This window comes from Bos indicus, chromosome 10 (genome assembly GCF_029378745.1).
Source record: "Bos indicus isolate NIAB-ARS_2022 breed Sahiwal x Tharparkar chromosome 10, NIAB-ARS_B.indTharparkar_mat_pri_1.0, whole genome shotgun sequence".
NCBI lineage: Eukaryota > Metazoa > Chordata > Mammalia > Artiodactyla > Bovidae > Bos > Bos indicus.
The window spans coordinates 48,002,984-48,018,832 of NC_091769.1; the positions used below are offsets into that span (position 1 = coordinate 48,002,984).

Sequence of the window (15,849 nt, forward strand, 5' to 3'; positions counted from 1 at the left end):
TTAGACTAAAAAATTGGGCCATCTACTTTGATATATGTTAAAAGCTGTAGATCAGTTTCAGAGAACAGCAAATACCAACCATTTCTGTGCTTTTGGTGACATCCTTTGTTTTTGGCTTTTGTGTCCCAAGAAAGCATGAAATGAAAATCACATATTAGGTTCTTATACTTCGTGTTGAAATGAACTGTTGTTTTATTTGTTAAGTCCAGAATGAAAAAAATCATTATTTAAATCTCTGAAGACATGCACCAAATCAAGCCTAATATTTTTAAATGCTATAAAAGACTGTCAGCCAAGAAGGCTCTTCTTAGTGAAAGTTAATACAAACTGATCACCATAGTTTGACTGTTTAACAGTGTGATTTATATAAATACTTGCAGCATTATAAAGTATTAAAACCTAATTTTATCTGATATTACATTTCCAGTAAAGTTTTAAACCATTCTGTTCTCTATCTGGGAGACAAGTAAGCATCTTATGCCATTGGTGCCTTTGAAGGAGATTCTTATTCCTCCTGAGTACCCTTTGAGCCTAACTAGGTAACTTAAACTAAGGTTTTAAAAAAATAAGCACTATTGATCTGTTACAGTTTGAAAAAATTGGTGAGGATGTTTCAAAACACATAACTTTAATTAATTTATATTATTTTGATGGTTTTCTGATTTATAGTCATGCTTTCCTAGCTACTGCAGTTCAACTTTATGTAATAAAAGCTTACTGTTTGTGGTTTTAATATGAAATCTTTCTTTCCCACAGGATGAATGTGGACAGTTTGCCTATGATGCAAACATCCAGATACACTGGGTATCATTTCTCGATGGGCGCCAGAGAGTCTTGCTTTTCACTGATGATGTTGCCTTGGTTTCCAAAGCTCTGCAGGCAGAAGAAATGGAGCAGGCCAATCACGAAATAACTTTTTCTCTCCATAGTCTTGGGCTTTCACTGGTCAACAATGAAACCAAGCAGGAAGTTTCATATATTGGGATAACCAGGTATGGGAGAAGAAAGATAAGGTATCAGAAATCTTTAAAAGGCATTAAGTTCATAATATCAAGTTTGATGAGAGTAGACAAATACCTATTTTGAATTTGATGTACTTGTACATACCTTTCAGCAAAGCTTACTGAACAGCTGCTTTCACTGCTAGTTGAAAAGCCCCTAAGATAAAATCATGTCTTGGCCCTTACGACAACATTCATTAGTTGGTGGGAGAAGAGGTTTTTTCTTCCCTTGTTGTTTGTATGTATTTTTTAAATGAATTACAAAAACACTAAAAAAAAAGCTACAAAGAAGTATGAACATGTTCTGTGGTGCTGTAGAGGCTGGAGACACTGGTGTGGGTTGGGGAAGCCAAGAACACTGAATCACATAAACTGGAAAAAAGTTTCACGGAGGCAGTAGTTTAACCTGCGTACATGATCTTATTGGATGGTTGTTTAGAACATTTTAATAATGATGGAACCAGTTCTTTTCTCTGATTCTGCTTATACTTATATAAGGAAAATATTTGAATTTATCTATTTTGGTTTTCAATCACACTGACTGTGGTAAAAGACTCATTCTTCTTTGGAGGCTATTGAGGGAAATAATTATCAGGTATAACCAGTATAGGGTCTACGGATAATAATGTGTTTGATGAAGTTCAAAAATGCTCTTTGTGCAGCACCTGGCAGTTTAATTTTGTGAGAAGCGGCTCACCATTTGGTAACCATGCCATGAATGAATGAGAGATTCCTGGTGTTCCACATCCTTGCCAGCATTTAGTATTGTCAGATCACCTATTGTCAGATCATCTATTAGATTTGTAGTGATCTCTGTTTGTTTTAATTTGCAGTTACCTAATTACATATGATGGTGAACATCTTTTCATATGCTTTTTTGTCATTGAACCTCATTTGATGAAGTTTTGATCTTTTGCCCAATTTAATATTTTTTTGCTATTGTTGTGTTTTAAGAGTTCTTTGCATGCTTTGGGTACAGTAAGTCCCCTGCATACAAACAAGTTCTGTTCCAAGAGCATGTTCATAAATCCAATTTGTTCTTAAGTCCAACAAAGTTAGCTTAGGTACCCAACTAACACAGTTAGCTATATAGTACTGTACTGCTGCTAAGTCGCTTCAGTCATGTCCGACTCTGTGCGACCACATAGACGGCAGCCCACCAGGCTCCCCCGTCCCTGGGATTCTCCAGGCAAGAACACGGGAGTGGGTTGCCATTTCCTTCTCCAATGCATGAAGGTGAACAGTGAAAGTGAAGTCGCTCAGTCGTGTCCGACTCTATGCGACCCCTAGGTTTATAATACTTCACACAAATAATACATAAAAAAACAAAAACAAAAAATAAAATATCTTTAATCTTACAGTATAGTACCTTGAGAAGTACAGTAGTACAGTGCGGCGTCTGGCATTTCTTGGGCACCAGCTGCATCACCACTGCTTTTATGTTTGCTTCTGGGCATCCTGGGCTTGACATAGAGATACTGTACTCTATGCAGTACTACACAGTAAAGTACTGAAAAGCACAGCCGCTTGTATGCACACATGTGACAGTGTACACCGGACATGTAAACTAACTTATGGGACTGGACATGTGGACACCTGTTCTGTTCTTTGCAAGTTTGAAACTTAAAGGTTTGTATGTAGGGGACTTACCATATCAGTCTTTTATCAGATGTATGTTTTACAAATATTTTCTCCCAGCCTTTCCATTCTTTTAACAATGTCTTTCACAGAGCAGAAATTTTCAATTTCAAGAAAGTCCCACATCTATTTTTCTTTCATGGATTGTGCTTTTAGTGATGTATTGTAAAAGTCACTGCCAAACCCAAGGTCACTTAGATTTTCTCCTATGTTATATCTAGGAATGTTATAGTTTTATGTTTGATATTTAGGTCTTCCATCTTGATGGGTTTTTGCCTAAAATATCCCCATATGAAAAAATTTTGCCAGTTCCATAGTTCATTGATGTCAGTGTGTGATACAAAAACGTATCTCCTGCCTCTTTTCCTTATGTACTTTTATATAAAACGTAGATATATTTTGGTGTTTAAAATCTCTTGCATAAATGTGATTTTCATAGGAGTTGACAGTTGCGACAATTTGGAGTTGAGTGAAAATTCCACAACCTAAATTATGCATTTAATTTAATTAATTTTCTTTGTGAATTATTTTAGTTCTGGTGTTGTTTGGGAGATGAAACGAAAACAGAAGTGGAAGCCATTTAGTCGAAAGCAAATAATTTTATTGGAAAAGTCCTATAAGAAATATCTAGAATCAAGAGACCTTGGCTGGATTAAACTAGATGATAATTTTGAGGTATACCAAATTTGTGTTTTTTCTTATTTATGTATTATGTTGCCAGTGGTGGTAGTAAATAAAATTTTGCTATCCAAGTAAATATATGTATGCAGAAGCTAATTTGTTAGTAGCATTAGTATGACTAAAAATTTATTAGCACATTTTAAATTAAAATATACTGTTCATCATATACTGTAAAACATTATTTAAATATGTTTCTTATCTGCATTTTTATAATTTCCTCTATTTGCAAAGCAGATAGTTTCATGTAACTTGTTTTTAGGAAAATTATGGAGAAATCAACGTTACTTATTGAAACTTCTGTTCTGAATGATATCAATATATTGCTATAGGCTGTGCAGAAATGTGTATCTCAGTGATGAAAACCCTATAAAAAAACTTGCCCAATTAAATTCATTAAATGTAAATTATTTTAGGACATGAGTAGATGTCCACAAATAAACATATGCTCTACACAGGGCCCTACATTATTAAAATTGAAAGTCACTTTTGCTTCAGGAAGAGCCCAGAAGCTTGACTGAAGTTGCAGTCATGCAGTGTGTGTTACTCTTTGTCTCTGGTGGTTGCATTTGCATTATCACCATACCTGCTTCCCACCCCCACCCTCATCCTTATAAATGTTGGTCATGCTAAAATGAAAGAACACTATTCAGTTAGTGTCAGACATAACTAAGCTATTGACTATTCACTGTTTAACTTTGTTAAAACAAAGCATAAGTGTTATCTGGAATTATTCATTACTGTTGACGTTTTTTGGAGAAGGAAATGGTAACCCACTCCAGTATTCCTTCCTGGAGAATTCCATGGACAGAGGAGCCTGGCAGGCTACAGTCCATGGGGTCGCAGAGAGTTGTATTCAACTGAGTGACTATCACACACTCACTCTTTGAGGTTTTTAAAAAAATGAAAAACATGGTTTATGTTCTTTAAGTACAGTTCATATCACTGAAAATATATTTTCCACATAACCTTAGTTATGTGATGATTCTGCTTCAAACATCTCAGCTCTAGATCATCTTAAGGTAGATCTTTTGATTAGATGTAGAAATGAATATTTTTCTTTTTCAGTTTGTGAGTAAGTGGATATTTAAAATGGTCTACACTGCTAATACCAGTTCATCACAAGCACATCTGCTTTTTTTCCAGGTGAATTTTGGCAAGGACCCAATGGAAATGCGCCTCCCTTCTCGGTGCTTTATAAGGCGACATTTTTTATCAGGAATTCAAGTTGAATATAAGCAATCCCCTCACCAAAGAAGTTTAAGGGCCAGATTGTATTGGCTTCAGGTAACATTGTCATCCTATTCAATCAGTTTTGGAATCTTGGGTCTGAATTTTATTTTTTCACAAGGTTCTGTCAAGGGATTAGATCTGATAGACAGAGTGCCTGAAGAATGATGGATGGAGGTTCATAATATTGTATAGGAGGCGGTGATCAAAACCATACCCAAGAAAAAGAAATGCAAAAAGGCCAAATGGTTGTCTGAGGAGCCCTTACAAATAGCTGAGAAGTGAAGCAAAAGGCAAAGGAGAAAAGGAAAGATATACCCAGCTGAATGTAGAATTCCAAAGAATAGCAAGGAGAGATAAGAAAGCTTTCCTAAATGAACAATGGAAAAATACAGAGGAAAACAACAGAATGGGAAAGACTAGAGATCTCTTCAAGAAAATTAGAGATATCAAGGGAACAAAGATCCATCTAGTCAAAGCTATGGTTTTTCCAGTAGTCATGTATGGATGTGAGAGTTGGACTATAAAGAAAGCTGAGCACCGAAGAATGGATGCCTTTGAACTGTGGTGTTGGAGAAGACTCTTGAGAGTCCCTTGGACTGCAAGGAGAGACAACCAGTTAATCCTAAAGGAGATCAGTACTGAATAGTCATTGGAAGGACTGATGCTGAAGCTGAAACTCCAATACTTTGTCCACCTGATGTGAAGAACTGACTAATTTGAAAAGACCCTGATGCTGAGAAAGATTGGAGGTGGGAAGAGAAGGGGATGACAGAGGATGAGATGGTTGGATGGCATCACTGACTCAATGGACATGAGTTTGAGTAAGTGCTGGGAGTTGCTGATGGACAGGGAGGCTTGGCTTGCTGCAGTCCATGGAGTCGCAAAGAGTTGGACAGGACTGAGCTACTGAACTGAACTGAACTGAAGGGAACATTTCATGCAAAGATGGGCACAGTAAAGGACAGAAATGGTATGGACCCAACAGAAGCAGAAGATATTAAGAAAAGGTGGAATACAAGAATACACAGAACTATACAAAAAAGATCTCCATGACCCAGATAACCATGATGGTGTGATCACTCACCTAGAGCCAGACATCCTGGATTCCAAAGTCACCTGGATCTTAGGGAGCATCACTACGAACAAAACTAGTGGAGGTGATGGAATTCCAGTTGAGCTCTTTCAAGTCCTGAAAGATGATGCTGTGAAAGTGCTCCACTCAGTATGCCAGCAAATTTAGAAAACTCAGCAGTGGCCACAGGACTGGAAAAGGTCAGTTTTCATTCCAATCCCAAAGAAGGGAAATGCCAAAGAATGCTCAAACTACTGCACTAATTTCACATGCTAGCAGAATAATGCTCAAAATTCTCCAAGCCAGGCTTCAACAGTACATGAACCCAGAACTCCCAGATGTTCAAGCTGGATTTAGAAAAGGCAGAGGAACCAGAGATTAAATTGCCAACATCCGTTCGATCATGGAAAAAGCAAGAGAATTCTAGAAAAACATCTACTTCTGCTTTATTGACTATGCCAAAGCCTTTGACTGTGTGGATAACAACAAAATGTGGAAAATTCTGAAAGAGATGGGAATACCAGACCATCTGACCTGCCTCCTGAGAAATCTGTATGCAGGTCAAGAAGCAACAGTTTGACCCAGACATGGTACAATGGACTGGTTCCAAATTGGGAAAGGAGTATGTCAAGGCTATATATTGTCACCCTGCTTATTTAAGTTATATGCAGAGTACGTCATGTGAAGTGCCGAGCTGGATGAAGCACAAGCTGGAATCCAGATTGCCAGGAGAAATGTCAATAACCTCAGATATGCAGATGGCACAACTCTTATGGCAGAAAGCAAAGAGAAACTAAGGAGCCTCTTGACAATGGTGAAAGAGGAGAGTATAAAAGCTGGCTTAAAAGTCAGCATTCAGAAAACTGACATCATGGCATCTGGTCCCATCACTTCATGGCAAATAGATGGGGAAACAATGGAAACAGTAACAGCCTTTATTTTCTTGGGCTCCAAAATCACTGTAGATGGTGACAACAGCCCTGAAATTAAAAGATGCTTGCTCCTTGGAAGAAAATCTATGACAAACTGAGACAGCATATTAAAAAGCAGAGACATTACTTTACTGACAAAGGTCCATATAGTCAAAGCTATGGTTTTTCCAGTAATCATGTATGGATGTGACAGTTGGACTATAAAGGAAGCAGAGCGCTAAAGAACTGATGGTACTGAACTGTGGTGTTGGAGAAGACTCTTGAGAGACTGCAAGGAGATCAAACCAGTCAATCCTAAAGGAAATCAACCCTGAATATTCATTGGAAGGACTGATGGTGAAGCTGAAGATCCAGGACTTTGGCCACCTGATGCAAAGAGCTGACTCATTGGAAAAGACCGTGATACTGGGAAAGATTGAAGACAGGAGGAGAAGGGGGTGACAGAGAACGAGATGGTTGGATGGCATCACTGCCTTGATGGACATGAGTTTGAGCAAGCTCTGGGAGATGGTGAAGGACAGGGAAGTCTGGTGTGCTACAGTCTATGGCATCGAAAAGAGTTGGACGTAACTTAGCAACTGAACAACAACAAAAATCATACATCAGAATTGATATCTTTCTTTTTGTTTATGTTATTCTCCTTCTTTCACATATCCTGTGATTCACCATACTAATTATCCAAGGCTAAATGACCGCTGAGACTTTTAATTTTGTCATATGTTTTCTTACACAAATTGTTATTTTTAATATTGCTTTAAATTTGTCATCAAATCCCAAATTAAGATTTTCTTTTATTCTTCTATATGGGAATGATTAGGGCTTTATTGGAGGCTGTTTTTATCAAACGGTTCATTTGCTTTCTCCCTGCCTGCCTGCCTCCATCTCTTGTTTTTAACTACGGATTACTACTTTTTAGGACATTTTTGTTCTCTTTTTCTTAATACCTAACCTGTAATTTCATACGCAGTCTTCACTTACATTTTTATTTAAATTATATATAGTTGAAATCTCACATGATCCATTGATACAAATATTTCCATGAGTGGTGTTCATGCTCCACAGTTCTAGTGCAATTATGAGAGTGTTTATGTATTCCTGTATGTGGAAACTTGCCCTTGGTGAGATATATAAGAAATTTAGATTTAAAGTGAAACTTTTAATAGCAGCACATACAAAAAAAAATATAGATATTATTTATGATGTAATTAGTGGCATCTTCTGTAATACATCTCTGAAACAAAAGTTTAAATTAAGTACGGCTGAATCAGTTTTCTTTTCTTTAGGTTGATAGTCAGTTACCAGGTACAGTGTTCCCTGTTGTATTTCATCCTGTGGCCCCTCCAAAATCTATTGCTTTGGATTCAGGTAAGAAAAAATTAAGTTGAGATATACCCTATATATAAAAGTTGAATAGATATCATTTTGACCTACTAGAAAGCTTGATTGCCTTTTTCCTGTTTTCTTTCTTCCTTTTAGAGCCCAAACCTTTCATTGATGTGAGTGTCATCACAAGATTTAATGAGTACAGTAAAGTCTTACAGTTCAAGTAAGTAAAGATACCCTTGATCATCTAAAGGAACTTAAAATGAGAATCTGCTTTGAAAATACATTATGTTTTGGAAGTGACTTTTGTATGAAAATTATTTCCACCTGAACGTATCAATCTACTTTATGGTCAAGTGATTTTATATGTTGAAATTTATTTTAATAATAGCCTCTATATATTTTAAAGTGTGAAATTCCTTCAACCACTTCTCCCCTTTGTAACTTCCATTAGAATATAAAATAGTGAAATATAAATGATGTGTTTCTGAGGTGTGTTCTTTAATTCCTGCGGACTTTAAAAATTAGATAATATATGCTACATCATCATTGTTCTTATATCTTCCATAACATGGTAAATAGAGCATTTGGAACTTTAAATGCTAAGTGTTAATATAGCAGTATTACCCCTAGTGAAACTTTTACTTTAATTAAAAAAAAAAGATCTCAGTCTAAATAAACTTCGATCTTGCTAACATAACGCTTGTTTTAGAGATCACGGAAAAAGATCTTGCTGTGGTTTTTGGCCAAAATCAAAGTTTTAACATGGAAAATTACAAGCTTTGATGAAATGCCTTTTTCATCCTTAAAAAAGCTTTTTCTATTAAAAAAATGTTTTTTTCCTTAGGTATTTTATGGTTCTCATTCAGGAAATGGCCTTGAAAGTTGATCAGGGATTTCTAGGAGCTATCACTGCGCTGTTTACCCCAACAGCTGACCCTGAAGCTGAAAGAAAATGGGTAATTTTTATTTTTGGGGAATATTATGAAAGATCAACCATTCTTTTCAATAATTGTTGTAGAAAAATATTAAGATAGAAAATCTTGGTTAATTCTTTTTCAGACAGAGTTGATCCGGGAAGACTTAGATGCTATAAACACAGAACTAGTGGGGACCTCAGTGACTGATACATCCATGCTTAGTTTCTTTGAAGATTTCCATATTTCTCCTATAAAGGTTTGTTGTAATTATTACTTTGAAAATTTGACAGAAGTCTTGTAGAACTTTTAAAGGATCTGTATACAAATGTGGGTTTTAATTTGTTGTATCTAATATTTGGAGGGGAGTTTTGTTTGATTAATTGAAATAATTAAGACAGTTCTCTGTAACATATGTAAAGCCACAGTTCCCATAGAGAAACCACCAGAGCATGATCTCTAGTCTTGAATTAATAACCCCTTTCTTCAAGGAAGAAGCTGACAAAAGCATTTCTTAATTAAGCAAAGAAGTGCTCACCAACATTTAATGTTGTGGTTGTGCTTTGTAACTCCTCCCTGTCTGAATAGAAAGCTATAATGGGTGTCCTAACCAGCCTGTGAAAACGCTGAAGTTGCTGTTACACTGTTGATGTGGTATTTTCCACCCTTCCAAAATTCGATTGTAACTAGGGGAGTGGAAAATTGGATACCTTTCACTTGCCTGATTTTGTCCTTTATGAACCCATTTCCTTGTCTCCTTTTGTTATTCCTTTTAGCTTTTCTGGGGAAAGGTGACTGCTTAGAGAATCCACAAATGCTATCAACCATAAAGCTCTAAACTTGTGTAATGGGCCAGATTTACAATTAAGTAACTCTTTAAAAATATCGATGATCCTTTACATTCTCAAAAACTGTTAACAGCACATTATTGTCAGTTGCATTCACCAATCCATTCAGCTAAGTGAATGGAAGTATAAAATGAAGTTATTGTTATAAATTGATATATTAGTTTGGTGATATCAAACATTGATAGTGTTAGGTTCAGAATTGATATTGTTTTATGTGGTGAGTTGTACACAATTTCTTTTTCATTATTAAATGAAAATCAGTTCTTTATGAGATTGGACAATACCTTCAACAAATTGTTAACTGAAGACCTGCTATTGAAGTTGCTGTTGAAGATATAAAATGACTTCATGGGGTTTATAATCTCCATGGGGTATTACAGGTTTATAATTTACCTATACATATTGTGACTCAGTTAAAAATCCTCCTGCCAAGCAGGAGACACGGATTCAATCCCTGTGTTGGGAAGGTCCCCTGGAGAAGCAAATGGCAATCCACTCCAGTATTCTTGCTTGGGGAATCCCATGGACTGAGGCAGGTTACAGTCCATTCAGTCACAAAGAGTCGGACTTGACTGAGCGACTGTGTAACAACATTTTTAGGTGCACTGGGAATTGTCCCATAAAGTTGAATAACTAAAATTATGACTATCATGGTCATTTTCTTACTCTGTAGGAAAAGGCTGGATCTCTTTTCACCTAAGATTGCCTTTCATGAATCCCAGCCCTCTCTAAGTCTGCAGATGGACAAAAGTCCACATGTGAGAAGAAATTCAACAACCAGGCTTTCCTAGCTTTTCCACAAGTTCCCTCTATTGAGCTCTCTGTTGATGAGGGAGAATGCCTAGAGAATTGGCAGAATGAGAAGGCAGAGTTATCTGCTTTACTTAACGCATTGAATTACCTTCTGCCTGTATCTTCTGGCACTGTCACACTAATGTTGATGCAGCACAAAGTAGAAGAAGCTAAATGGGAATGTGAAAATCTCATGGTTAAGTCCGAGTTGAAGGGGTTGTGGAAGCTGAAAACCTTATTATTCTTTTAACCATTTATTTGGAACTTGCTAAAGTGTTGCCATAATTGTCATGCTGTTGTTATGGTGTTATCATATAATTATACTGCAGTTATTCTTATTAATTGTTACTAAAAGTTATTTATCTTGTAGAAATGATTATCCATTATTTTGAGTTAAACTGCTGGTAGGCCAGTTGACGTTTTTCCTCTTAAAATGATTATGCTGCTTTTGCAAAGTGTTGTTTTTTTTTTTTTGGTTTTCTCCATATAAACACAATGTTATATATAAAGTTTGAATAAAATTATAGTTCCATTTTGGAACTATATTGGAAAAATTGATTTGTATTTTATTAGAAAGTAAATATGAGGATCAGAGCTGTTCTGTGTAATATATAGAGTAACATAATAGTTTTCTTTAGGATTCTAATTGAAAGATACATTTGTTTGTGTCTGGACAATTTGGTGTCCATGTATGTAAATATTTTTGTTTTTAGTTTTCATTTATTGAACATTATTTTCCTTTTAGTTGCACTTGAGTTTGTCTTTGGGTTCTGGTGGTGAGGAATCAAACCAAGAGAAACAGGAATTGATTCCAATTCATTCTGTCAACCTGCTGTTGAAAAGCATTGGTGCTACTCTGACTGATGTGGATGACCTTATATTCAAGTAAGAGTTGTGATGAAGTGTGTTAGGAGGTTTTATACCAGGATGCTGTTTCTGGATATTCATTCTTTTCATTTGTGCTAGAAGTTACCTTAGAAAAGTGGTAATTCTTACTACTTACACTGTTAATAGTTTGGACTTTAGGTATATTTATTTTACTTATAATGACAAGGTAAAGAGTCTAACATTTTTTTCAGTTATCAGCATCTAGATAATACCTGAATATAGTATAAACATTGAATTATTTTAGTAGTATGTTATAAATGGACCATGTTTTAAGTGAAATTATATTTAGAAATATATAGCAGTAGGATTAGATTTCAGTATAATTTGTGGCAAAGTATAGATAATAGCTCCTTGCTACCTTTAATATAAGAATATTTGTGTGTGCCAGATACATATAAATTCAATGAATATTTATTGAATTGAATGTTCAACAGTGGTATTAGAGAAAAAATTCATTAATACTATTTTTACCTTGTACACTATCAAATTTTATAGGACTCAAAGGCTTAAATATTAAATTCAAATGAAAAGAGAAAGACTAAGGAAAAACAAGTTAATTGCTATCAAATCTCTAAATAAAAGGAAACCGTCCTATGTTTAAAAGCAATGGCAAAAATCCTGGTGGAAAAATAAAAATTAATTTGACTACATAAAAATTAGACTCTTAAAACAAAATCAATGAAAATAATTAAAAAACAAAGAACTGGGATGATATGACAAGTATAGCAAAAGATTAATAATTTAATTTTTAACCTAAAAATTCGAATGCTGTAGGTACTAGAGAACAATGTTAACTAATTCATAAAAGGGAAGATACAGTGGCTAATAGATATTAGAAATGTTTAGCTTTATTATTTATCAAAGAATATATGCAAATTAAAGCAAATTATCAAAGATTTTCAAAATATGAGAAATCCTAGTACTAGAGAGAAGTGCATCTAAGAAATGGACTTTGTTTTTATCATATGTACGAGTGGAGAGGGATATATCTCAAGAGTCTTAAACGTTTTTGTAGTCTTTCACTCAGTAATTATTTTGGGTAGGAATTCGGTCAGAAAATAATCTTGAAATGCAGCCAAAGTTATATTCAGAATACACATGGCAACTCTGATTATTATGTCAAAATTTATAAATATCTGATCATGAAAGAATTGTTTGACCCATCCACATGATGGAATGCTATGTTATTAAAAATGGTTACATCAAAATTTGAAAACCTAAAAGTATATTTATCTAAAATGTTGAGTATAAAAATGCATACAGAGTGTTTTAATATTTTTCAGTTGCATAGAAAAGAAAAGAAAGAATCTGAAGTGGAAAATGAGGAAAAGAAAAAGTTTAAGAAAAAATTCACTGTGTAGTGGGATTATGGTCAACTTTTTACTCTTTATGTGTTTATGAAAGATTTGCATGACAATGTACTATTTTTATCATAGTTTTGGCATCCTAATATTTAACATCTCAAACTATATGTACAAACCTAGTTGTGATTTAGAAATGATTAATTTATCACTGAAATTTTAAGTCTTTTTTTTTTTCCCAAAAAATAATCTTAGTACTTTTGACTCTTTCTCCTCCCAGACTTGCTTATTACGAAATTCGGTATCAGTTTTACAACAGAGATCAGCTCATGTGGAGTGTTGTTAGACATTACAGTGAACAGGTAACTTCCTGTCATATTAACAGTAGCTCATACGGAAGATACTTCATAAAATATCAAAGCAAAGCATTTATGACTGTAGTGGGTGACATTTACCTAACTTACTGCAATTCACAATCTCATTACTTAGTAGTTTTCTGGAATGATTAACTTCTATTTCTTTAATTCCACCTACCTGCCTTTGCCCCTCACCAACTATGTAAACCTTTTTAAAAGTTTCCTTTAGTGTGTTTTCCCTTTGCAATTATACATTTACCACTTTGGGGAAGAATAGTGATTTAAGGGTCATTACATTTTATTCCCTCAGTGACTATAGTTTCTAAGCATAGTGTAGTAGAATTGCCGGGAAACCCAGCTCCTCTTACTGATGCCTGTCACTCCAGGTTTGAAGTCTGTGCACAGAGACACAGTAGCTGTTTAGGGGCACTAGAGTACCATTGGCTTCCCAGGTGGCACTAGGGGTAAGGAACACACCTGCCAATGCCGTAGATATCAGAGACGCAGGCTCTATCCCCGAGTTGGGAAGATTCCCTGGAGGAGGGCGTGGCAACTCACTCCAGTATTCTTGGCTGGAAAATTCCACGGGCAGAGGAACCTGGCAGGCTACAGTCCATGGGGTTGCAAAGAAGCGGACATGACTCAAGCGACTGAGCACGCACGCACGAGTACCATTGCTATGGGGGACATTCCTCTTGCCTTCCTCTGCTGAAAGGTCTTTTCTCTTAAGGTGTTTAAACTTGATTTTTACATGTCCAAATAAGGATATTTTTTCATTTGGCTTTTTGTTTTGGTTATCAACCCATTTAGTTCATAGCAATGCTGATAATAATGTAACAAAAATGAGTACCAATTATTGAAATATATATTCATTTAATATGCATACTCAGCCATGCCTCCCAGTTTACAGATTAAAAGAGCAGGGCCTATAGAGACTACGCGACTTGTCCAAGGTTATGTAACTGATAAAGGGCCGACTTTGCCTCAAACCTGAGTTCTATCCCATTTGAAAGTCCCATGTAAAGTACAAGCATAATGCCTGGAACATAGTAAAACGTCACTGCAGAGTTTTCCTTTAACAACCTAATTTAGTCAGTATCCCACTTTTTCCACATTGGTTCATGATGTATTTTCTTACAATGGTTGCAAAGAACTTCATTTATTTATTTATTTTCCTGTAGTTCTTGAAACAGATGTATGTCCTTGTATTCGGCTTAGATGTACTTGGAAACCCGTTTGGATTAATTAGAGGTCTATCTGAAGGCTTTGAAGCTCTTTTCTATGAACCCTTCCAGGTATTGGTCTTTTATTTATTTTAAGTGTAGTATAGAAAAACGGATGTTCTACTTTTTATGACAGATAATTCATATTTTAATTGTATCTTGGAACTGAATAATGTTCAAATACCAAGTACATCAATTTTATATATTTTTAAAATTACTAGAGATAACAGTAAAAGATTGTTTTAGAACTAACTGAGCACTTCTAGTATCTGGGTAATAAAGCATGCCTACATTTTCTAGGATTTAATGTAGTTGTTAGGAAGAGTGCTAAGTAGACTGAGAACATTTCAAAACTGTGTCACCACTGTGTAAAGAACTAATGGGCATTGAAAGCTGACTTTGTTTCATAGTCAAGCTTTCCTCTAACCTGTTCTCCTCCATTTAAAGGATGCAGGATCTCAGTGTGGTGAGGGTTTCAGAAGGACAAAGCAAAAAGAATAAATGGAAAAACAGGAGAGTCCAAACTGTGTGGACTTTAGTCTTGCTGTCAGTGTGGCTTGCTTTAACAGTCTGATGGCACTTGGTCCTGGAAGGCCAATTTCCAATTTTGGTTGAAGCCAATGATTTATTCCTCTCCAATTTTTGTCCTCTTAAAGGGTTTGCTAAGATCATGTGGGTTAAAAGTATCTTCAGACACAATAGGTGTTCTATCAGTTTTGGGATTAGAAGGTGAAAACTGTCAGCACAATGTTGACGTATCTTTGGGATTCTGTATCTTCATGGAAATTCTGAAATACTAGATTCAAAATCTTAAACGTATTTAAATTTTAAGTAGCAAACTTTTTTTAAATTTTCGACCAGGGTGCTGTTCAAGGCCCTGAAGAATTTGCTGAGGGGTTAGTAATTGGAGTAAAAAGTCTCTTTGGACACACAGTAGGTATGTATTACATATTTGTGTGTCTATGTGTGTAAATATAATTATATTATTATAAGTTATTATTAAATTCATTCTTTATAAAAAATAAATGACTATGTTTAAGAAAAGAGGGTTTTGCTGTACAATAATCCTTCTAAAAGACGTGTTCATTTGTTCTTAAATGGAAAATAATTTGACACTGATCTGAGGGTTTTTTTTTAATATGTTAATTTGTTTATTTAATATGTTGATTTGTTAGTCAGTGTACTTGAAATAGTTTTATTCCTCTTCTTGCTAAGTGGAAACTGAATACAATCAATATCCGCCTTTTTGTATAAGGGACAGAATTTTAAGCACCTGTTAGTTTCAAGCAGCCACATGCTCTCTATTGCGATAATGCTCTTCAAAGAAACAGTGTGATTTACTTCTCTGGGCCTTTTGATAGGTGGTGCAGCAGGAGTTGTATCTCGAATCACCGGCTCTGTTGGAAAAGGTTTGGCAGCAATTACAATGGACAAAGAATATCAGCAAAAAAGAAGAGAAGAGATGGGTCGGCAGCCTAAAGATTTTGGTGACAGCCTGGCCAGAGGGGGAAAGGGCTTGCTGCTTGTAAGTCTCCTGCTGAATCTTCAAGAAATACTAACTTACAGATACACTTTAGCATATGTACTGGTTGTGTGGCACGTGGAACACTGCTTGTAAGTAAAAGTCTGTCAGAGTAACAGTAGTGA

General features: G+C 35.5%; 1 protein-coding gene across 5 annotated transcripts in view; it reads left to right on the forward strand.

The window, feature by feature from the left end:
• VPS13C (vacuolar protein sorting 13 homolog C) overlaps positions 1 to 15,849 on the forward strand; it is a 181,463-nt gene that overhangs the window by 149,131 nt on the left and 16,483 nt on the right. For 4 of the 5 annotated variants that reach the window (XM_070797480.1, XM_070797481.1, XM_070797479.1 and 1 more), the window contains 12 exons: positions 757 to 992; positions 3,173 to 3,314; positions 4,464 to 4,604; positions 7,838 to 7,919; positions 8,031 to 8,100; positions 8,725 to 8,836; positions 8,940 to 9,053; positions 11,180 to 11,319; positions 12,904 to 12,985; positions 14,161 to 14,274; positions 15,064 to 15,139; positions 15,564 to 15,727. In XM_070797480.1, the coding sequence (XP_070653581.1) occupies positions 757 to 992; positions 3,173 to 3,314; positions 4,464 to 4,604; positions 7,838 to 7,919; positions 8,031 to 8,100; positions 8,725 to 8,836; positions 8,940 to 9,053; positions 11,180 to 11,319; positions 12,904 to 12,985; positions 14,161 to 14,274; positions 15,064 to 15,139; positions 15,564 to 15,727 (1,473 nt within the window). Of the gene's footprint in view, positions 1 to 756; positions 993 to 3,172; positions 3,315 to 4,463; positions 4,605 to 7,837; positions 7,920 to 8,030; positions 8,101 to 8,724; positions 8,837 to 8,939; positions 9,054 to 11,179; positions 11,320 to 12,903; positions 12,986 to 14,160; positions 14,275 to 15,063; positions 15,140 to 15,563; positions 15,728 to 15,849 lie in introns of those variants that run through there. The other variant, XR_011568837.1, reaches the window with a different exon arrangement.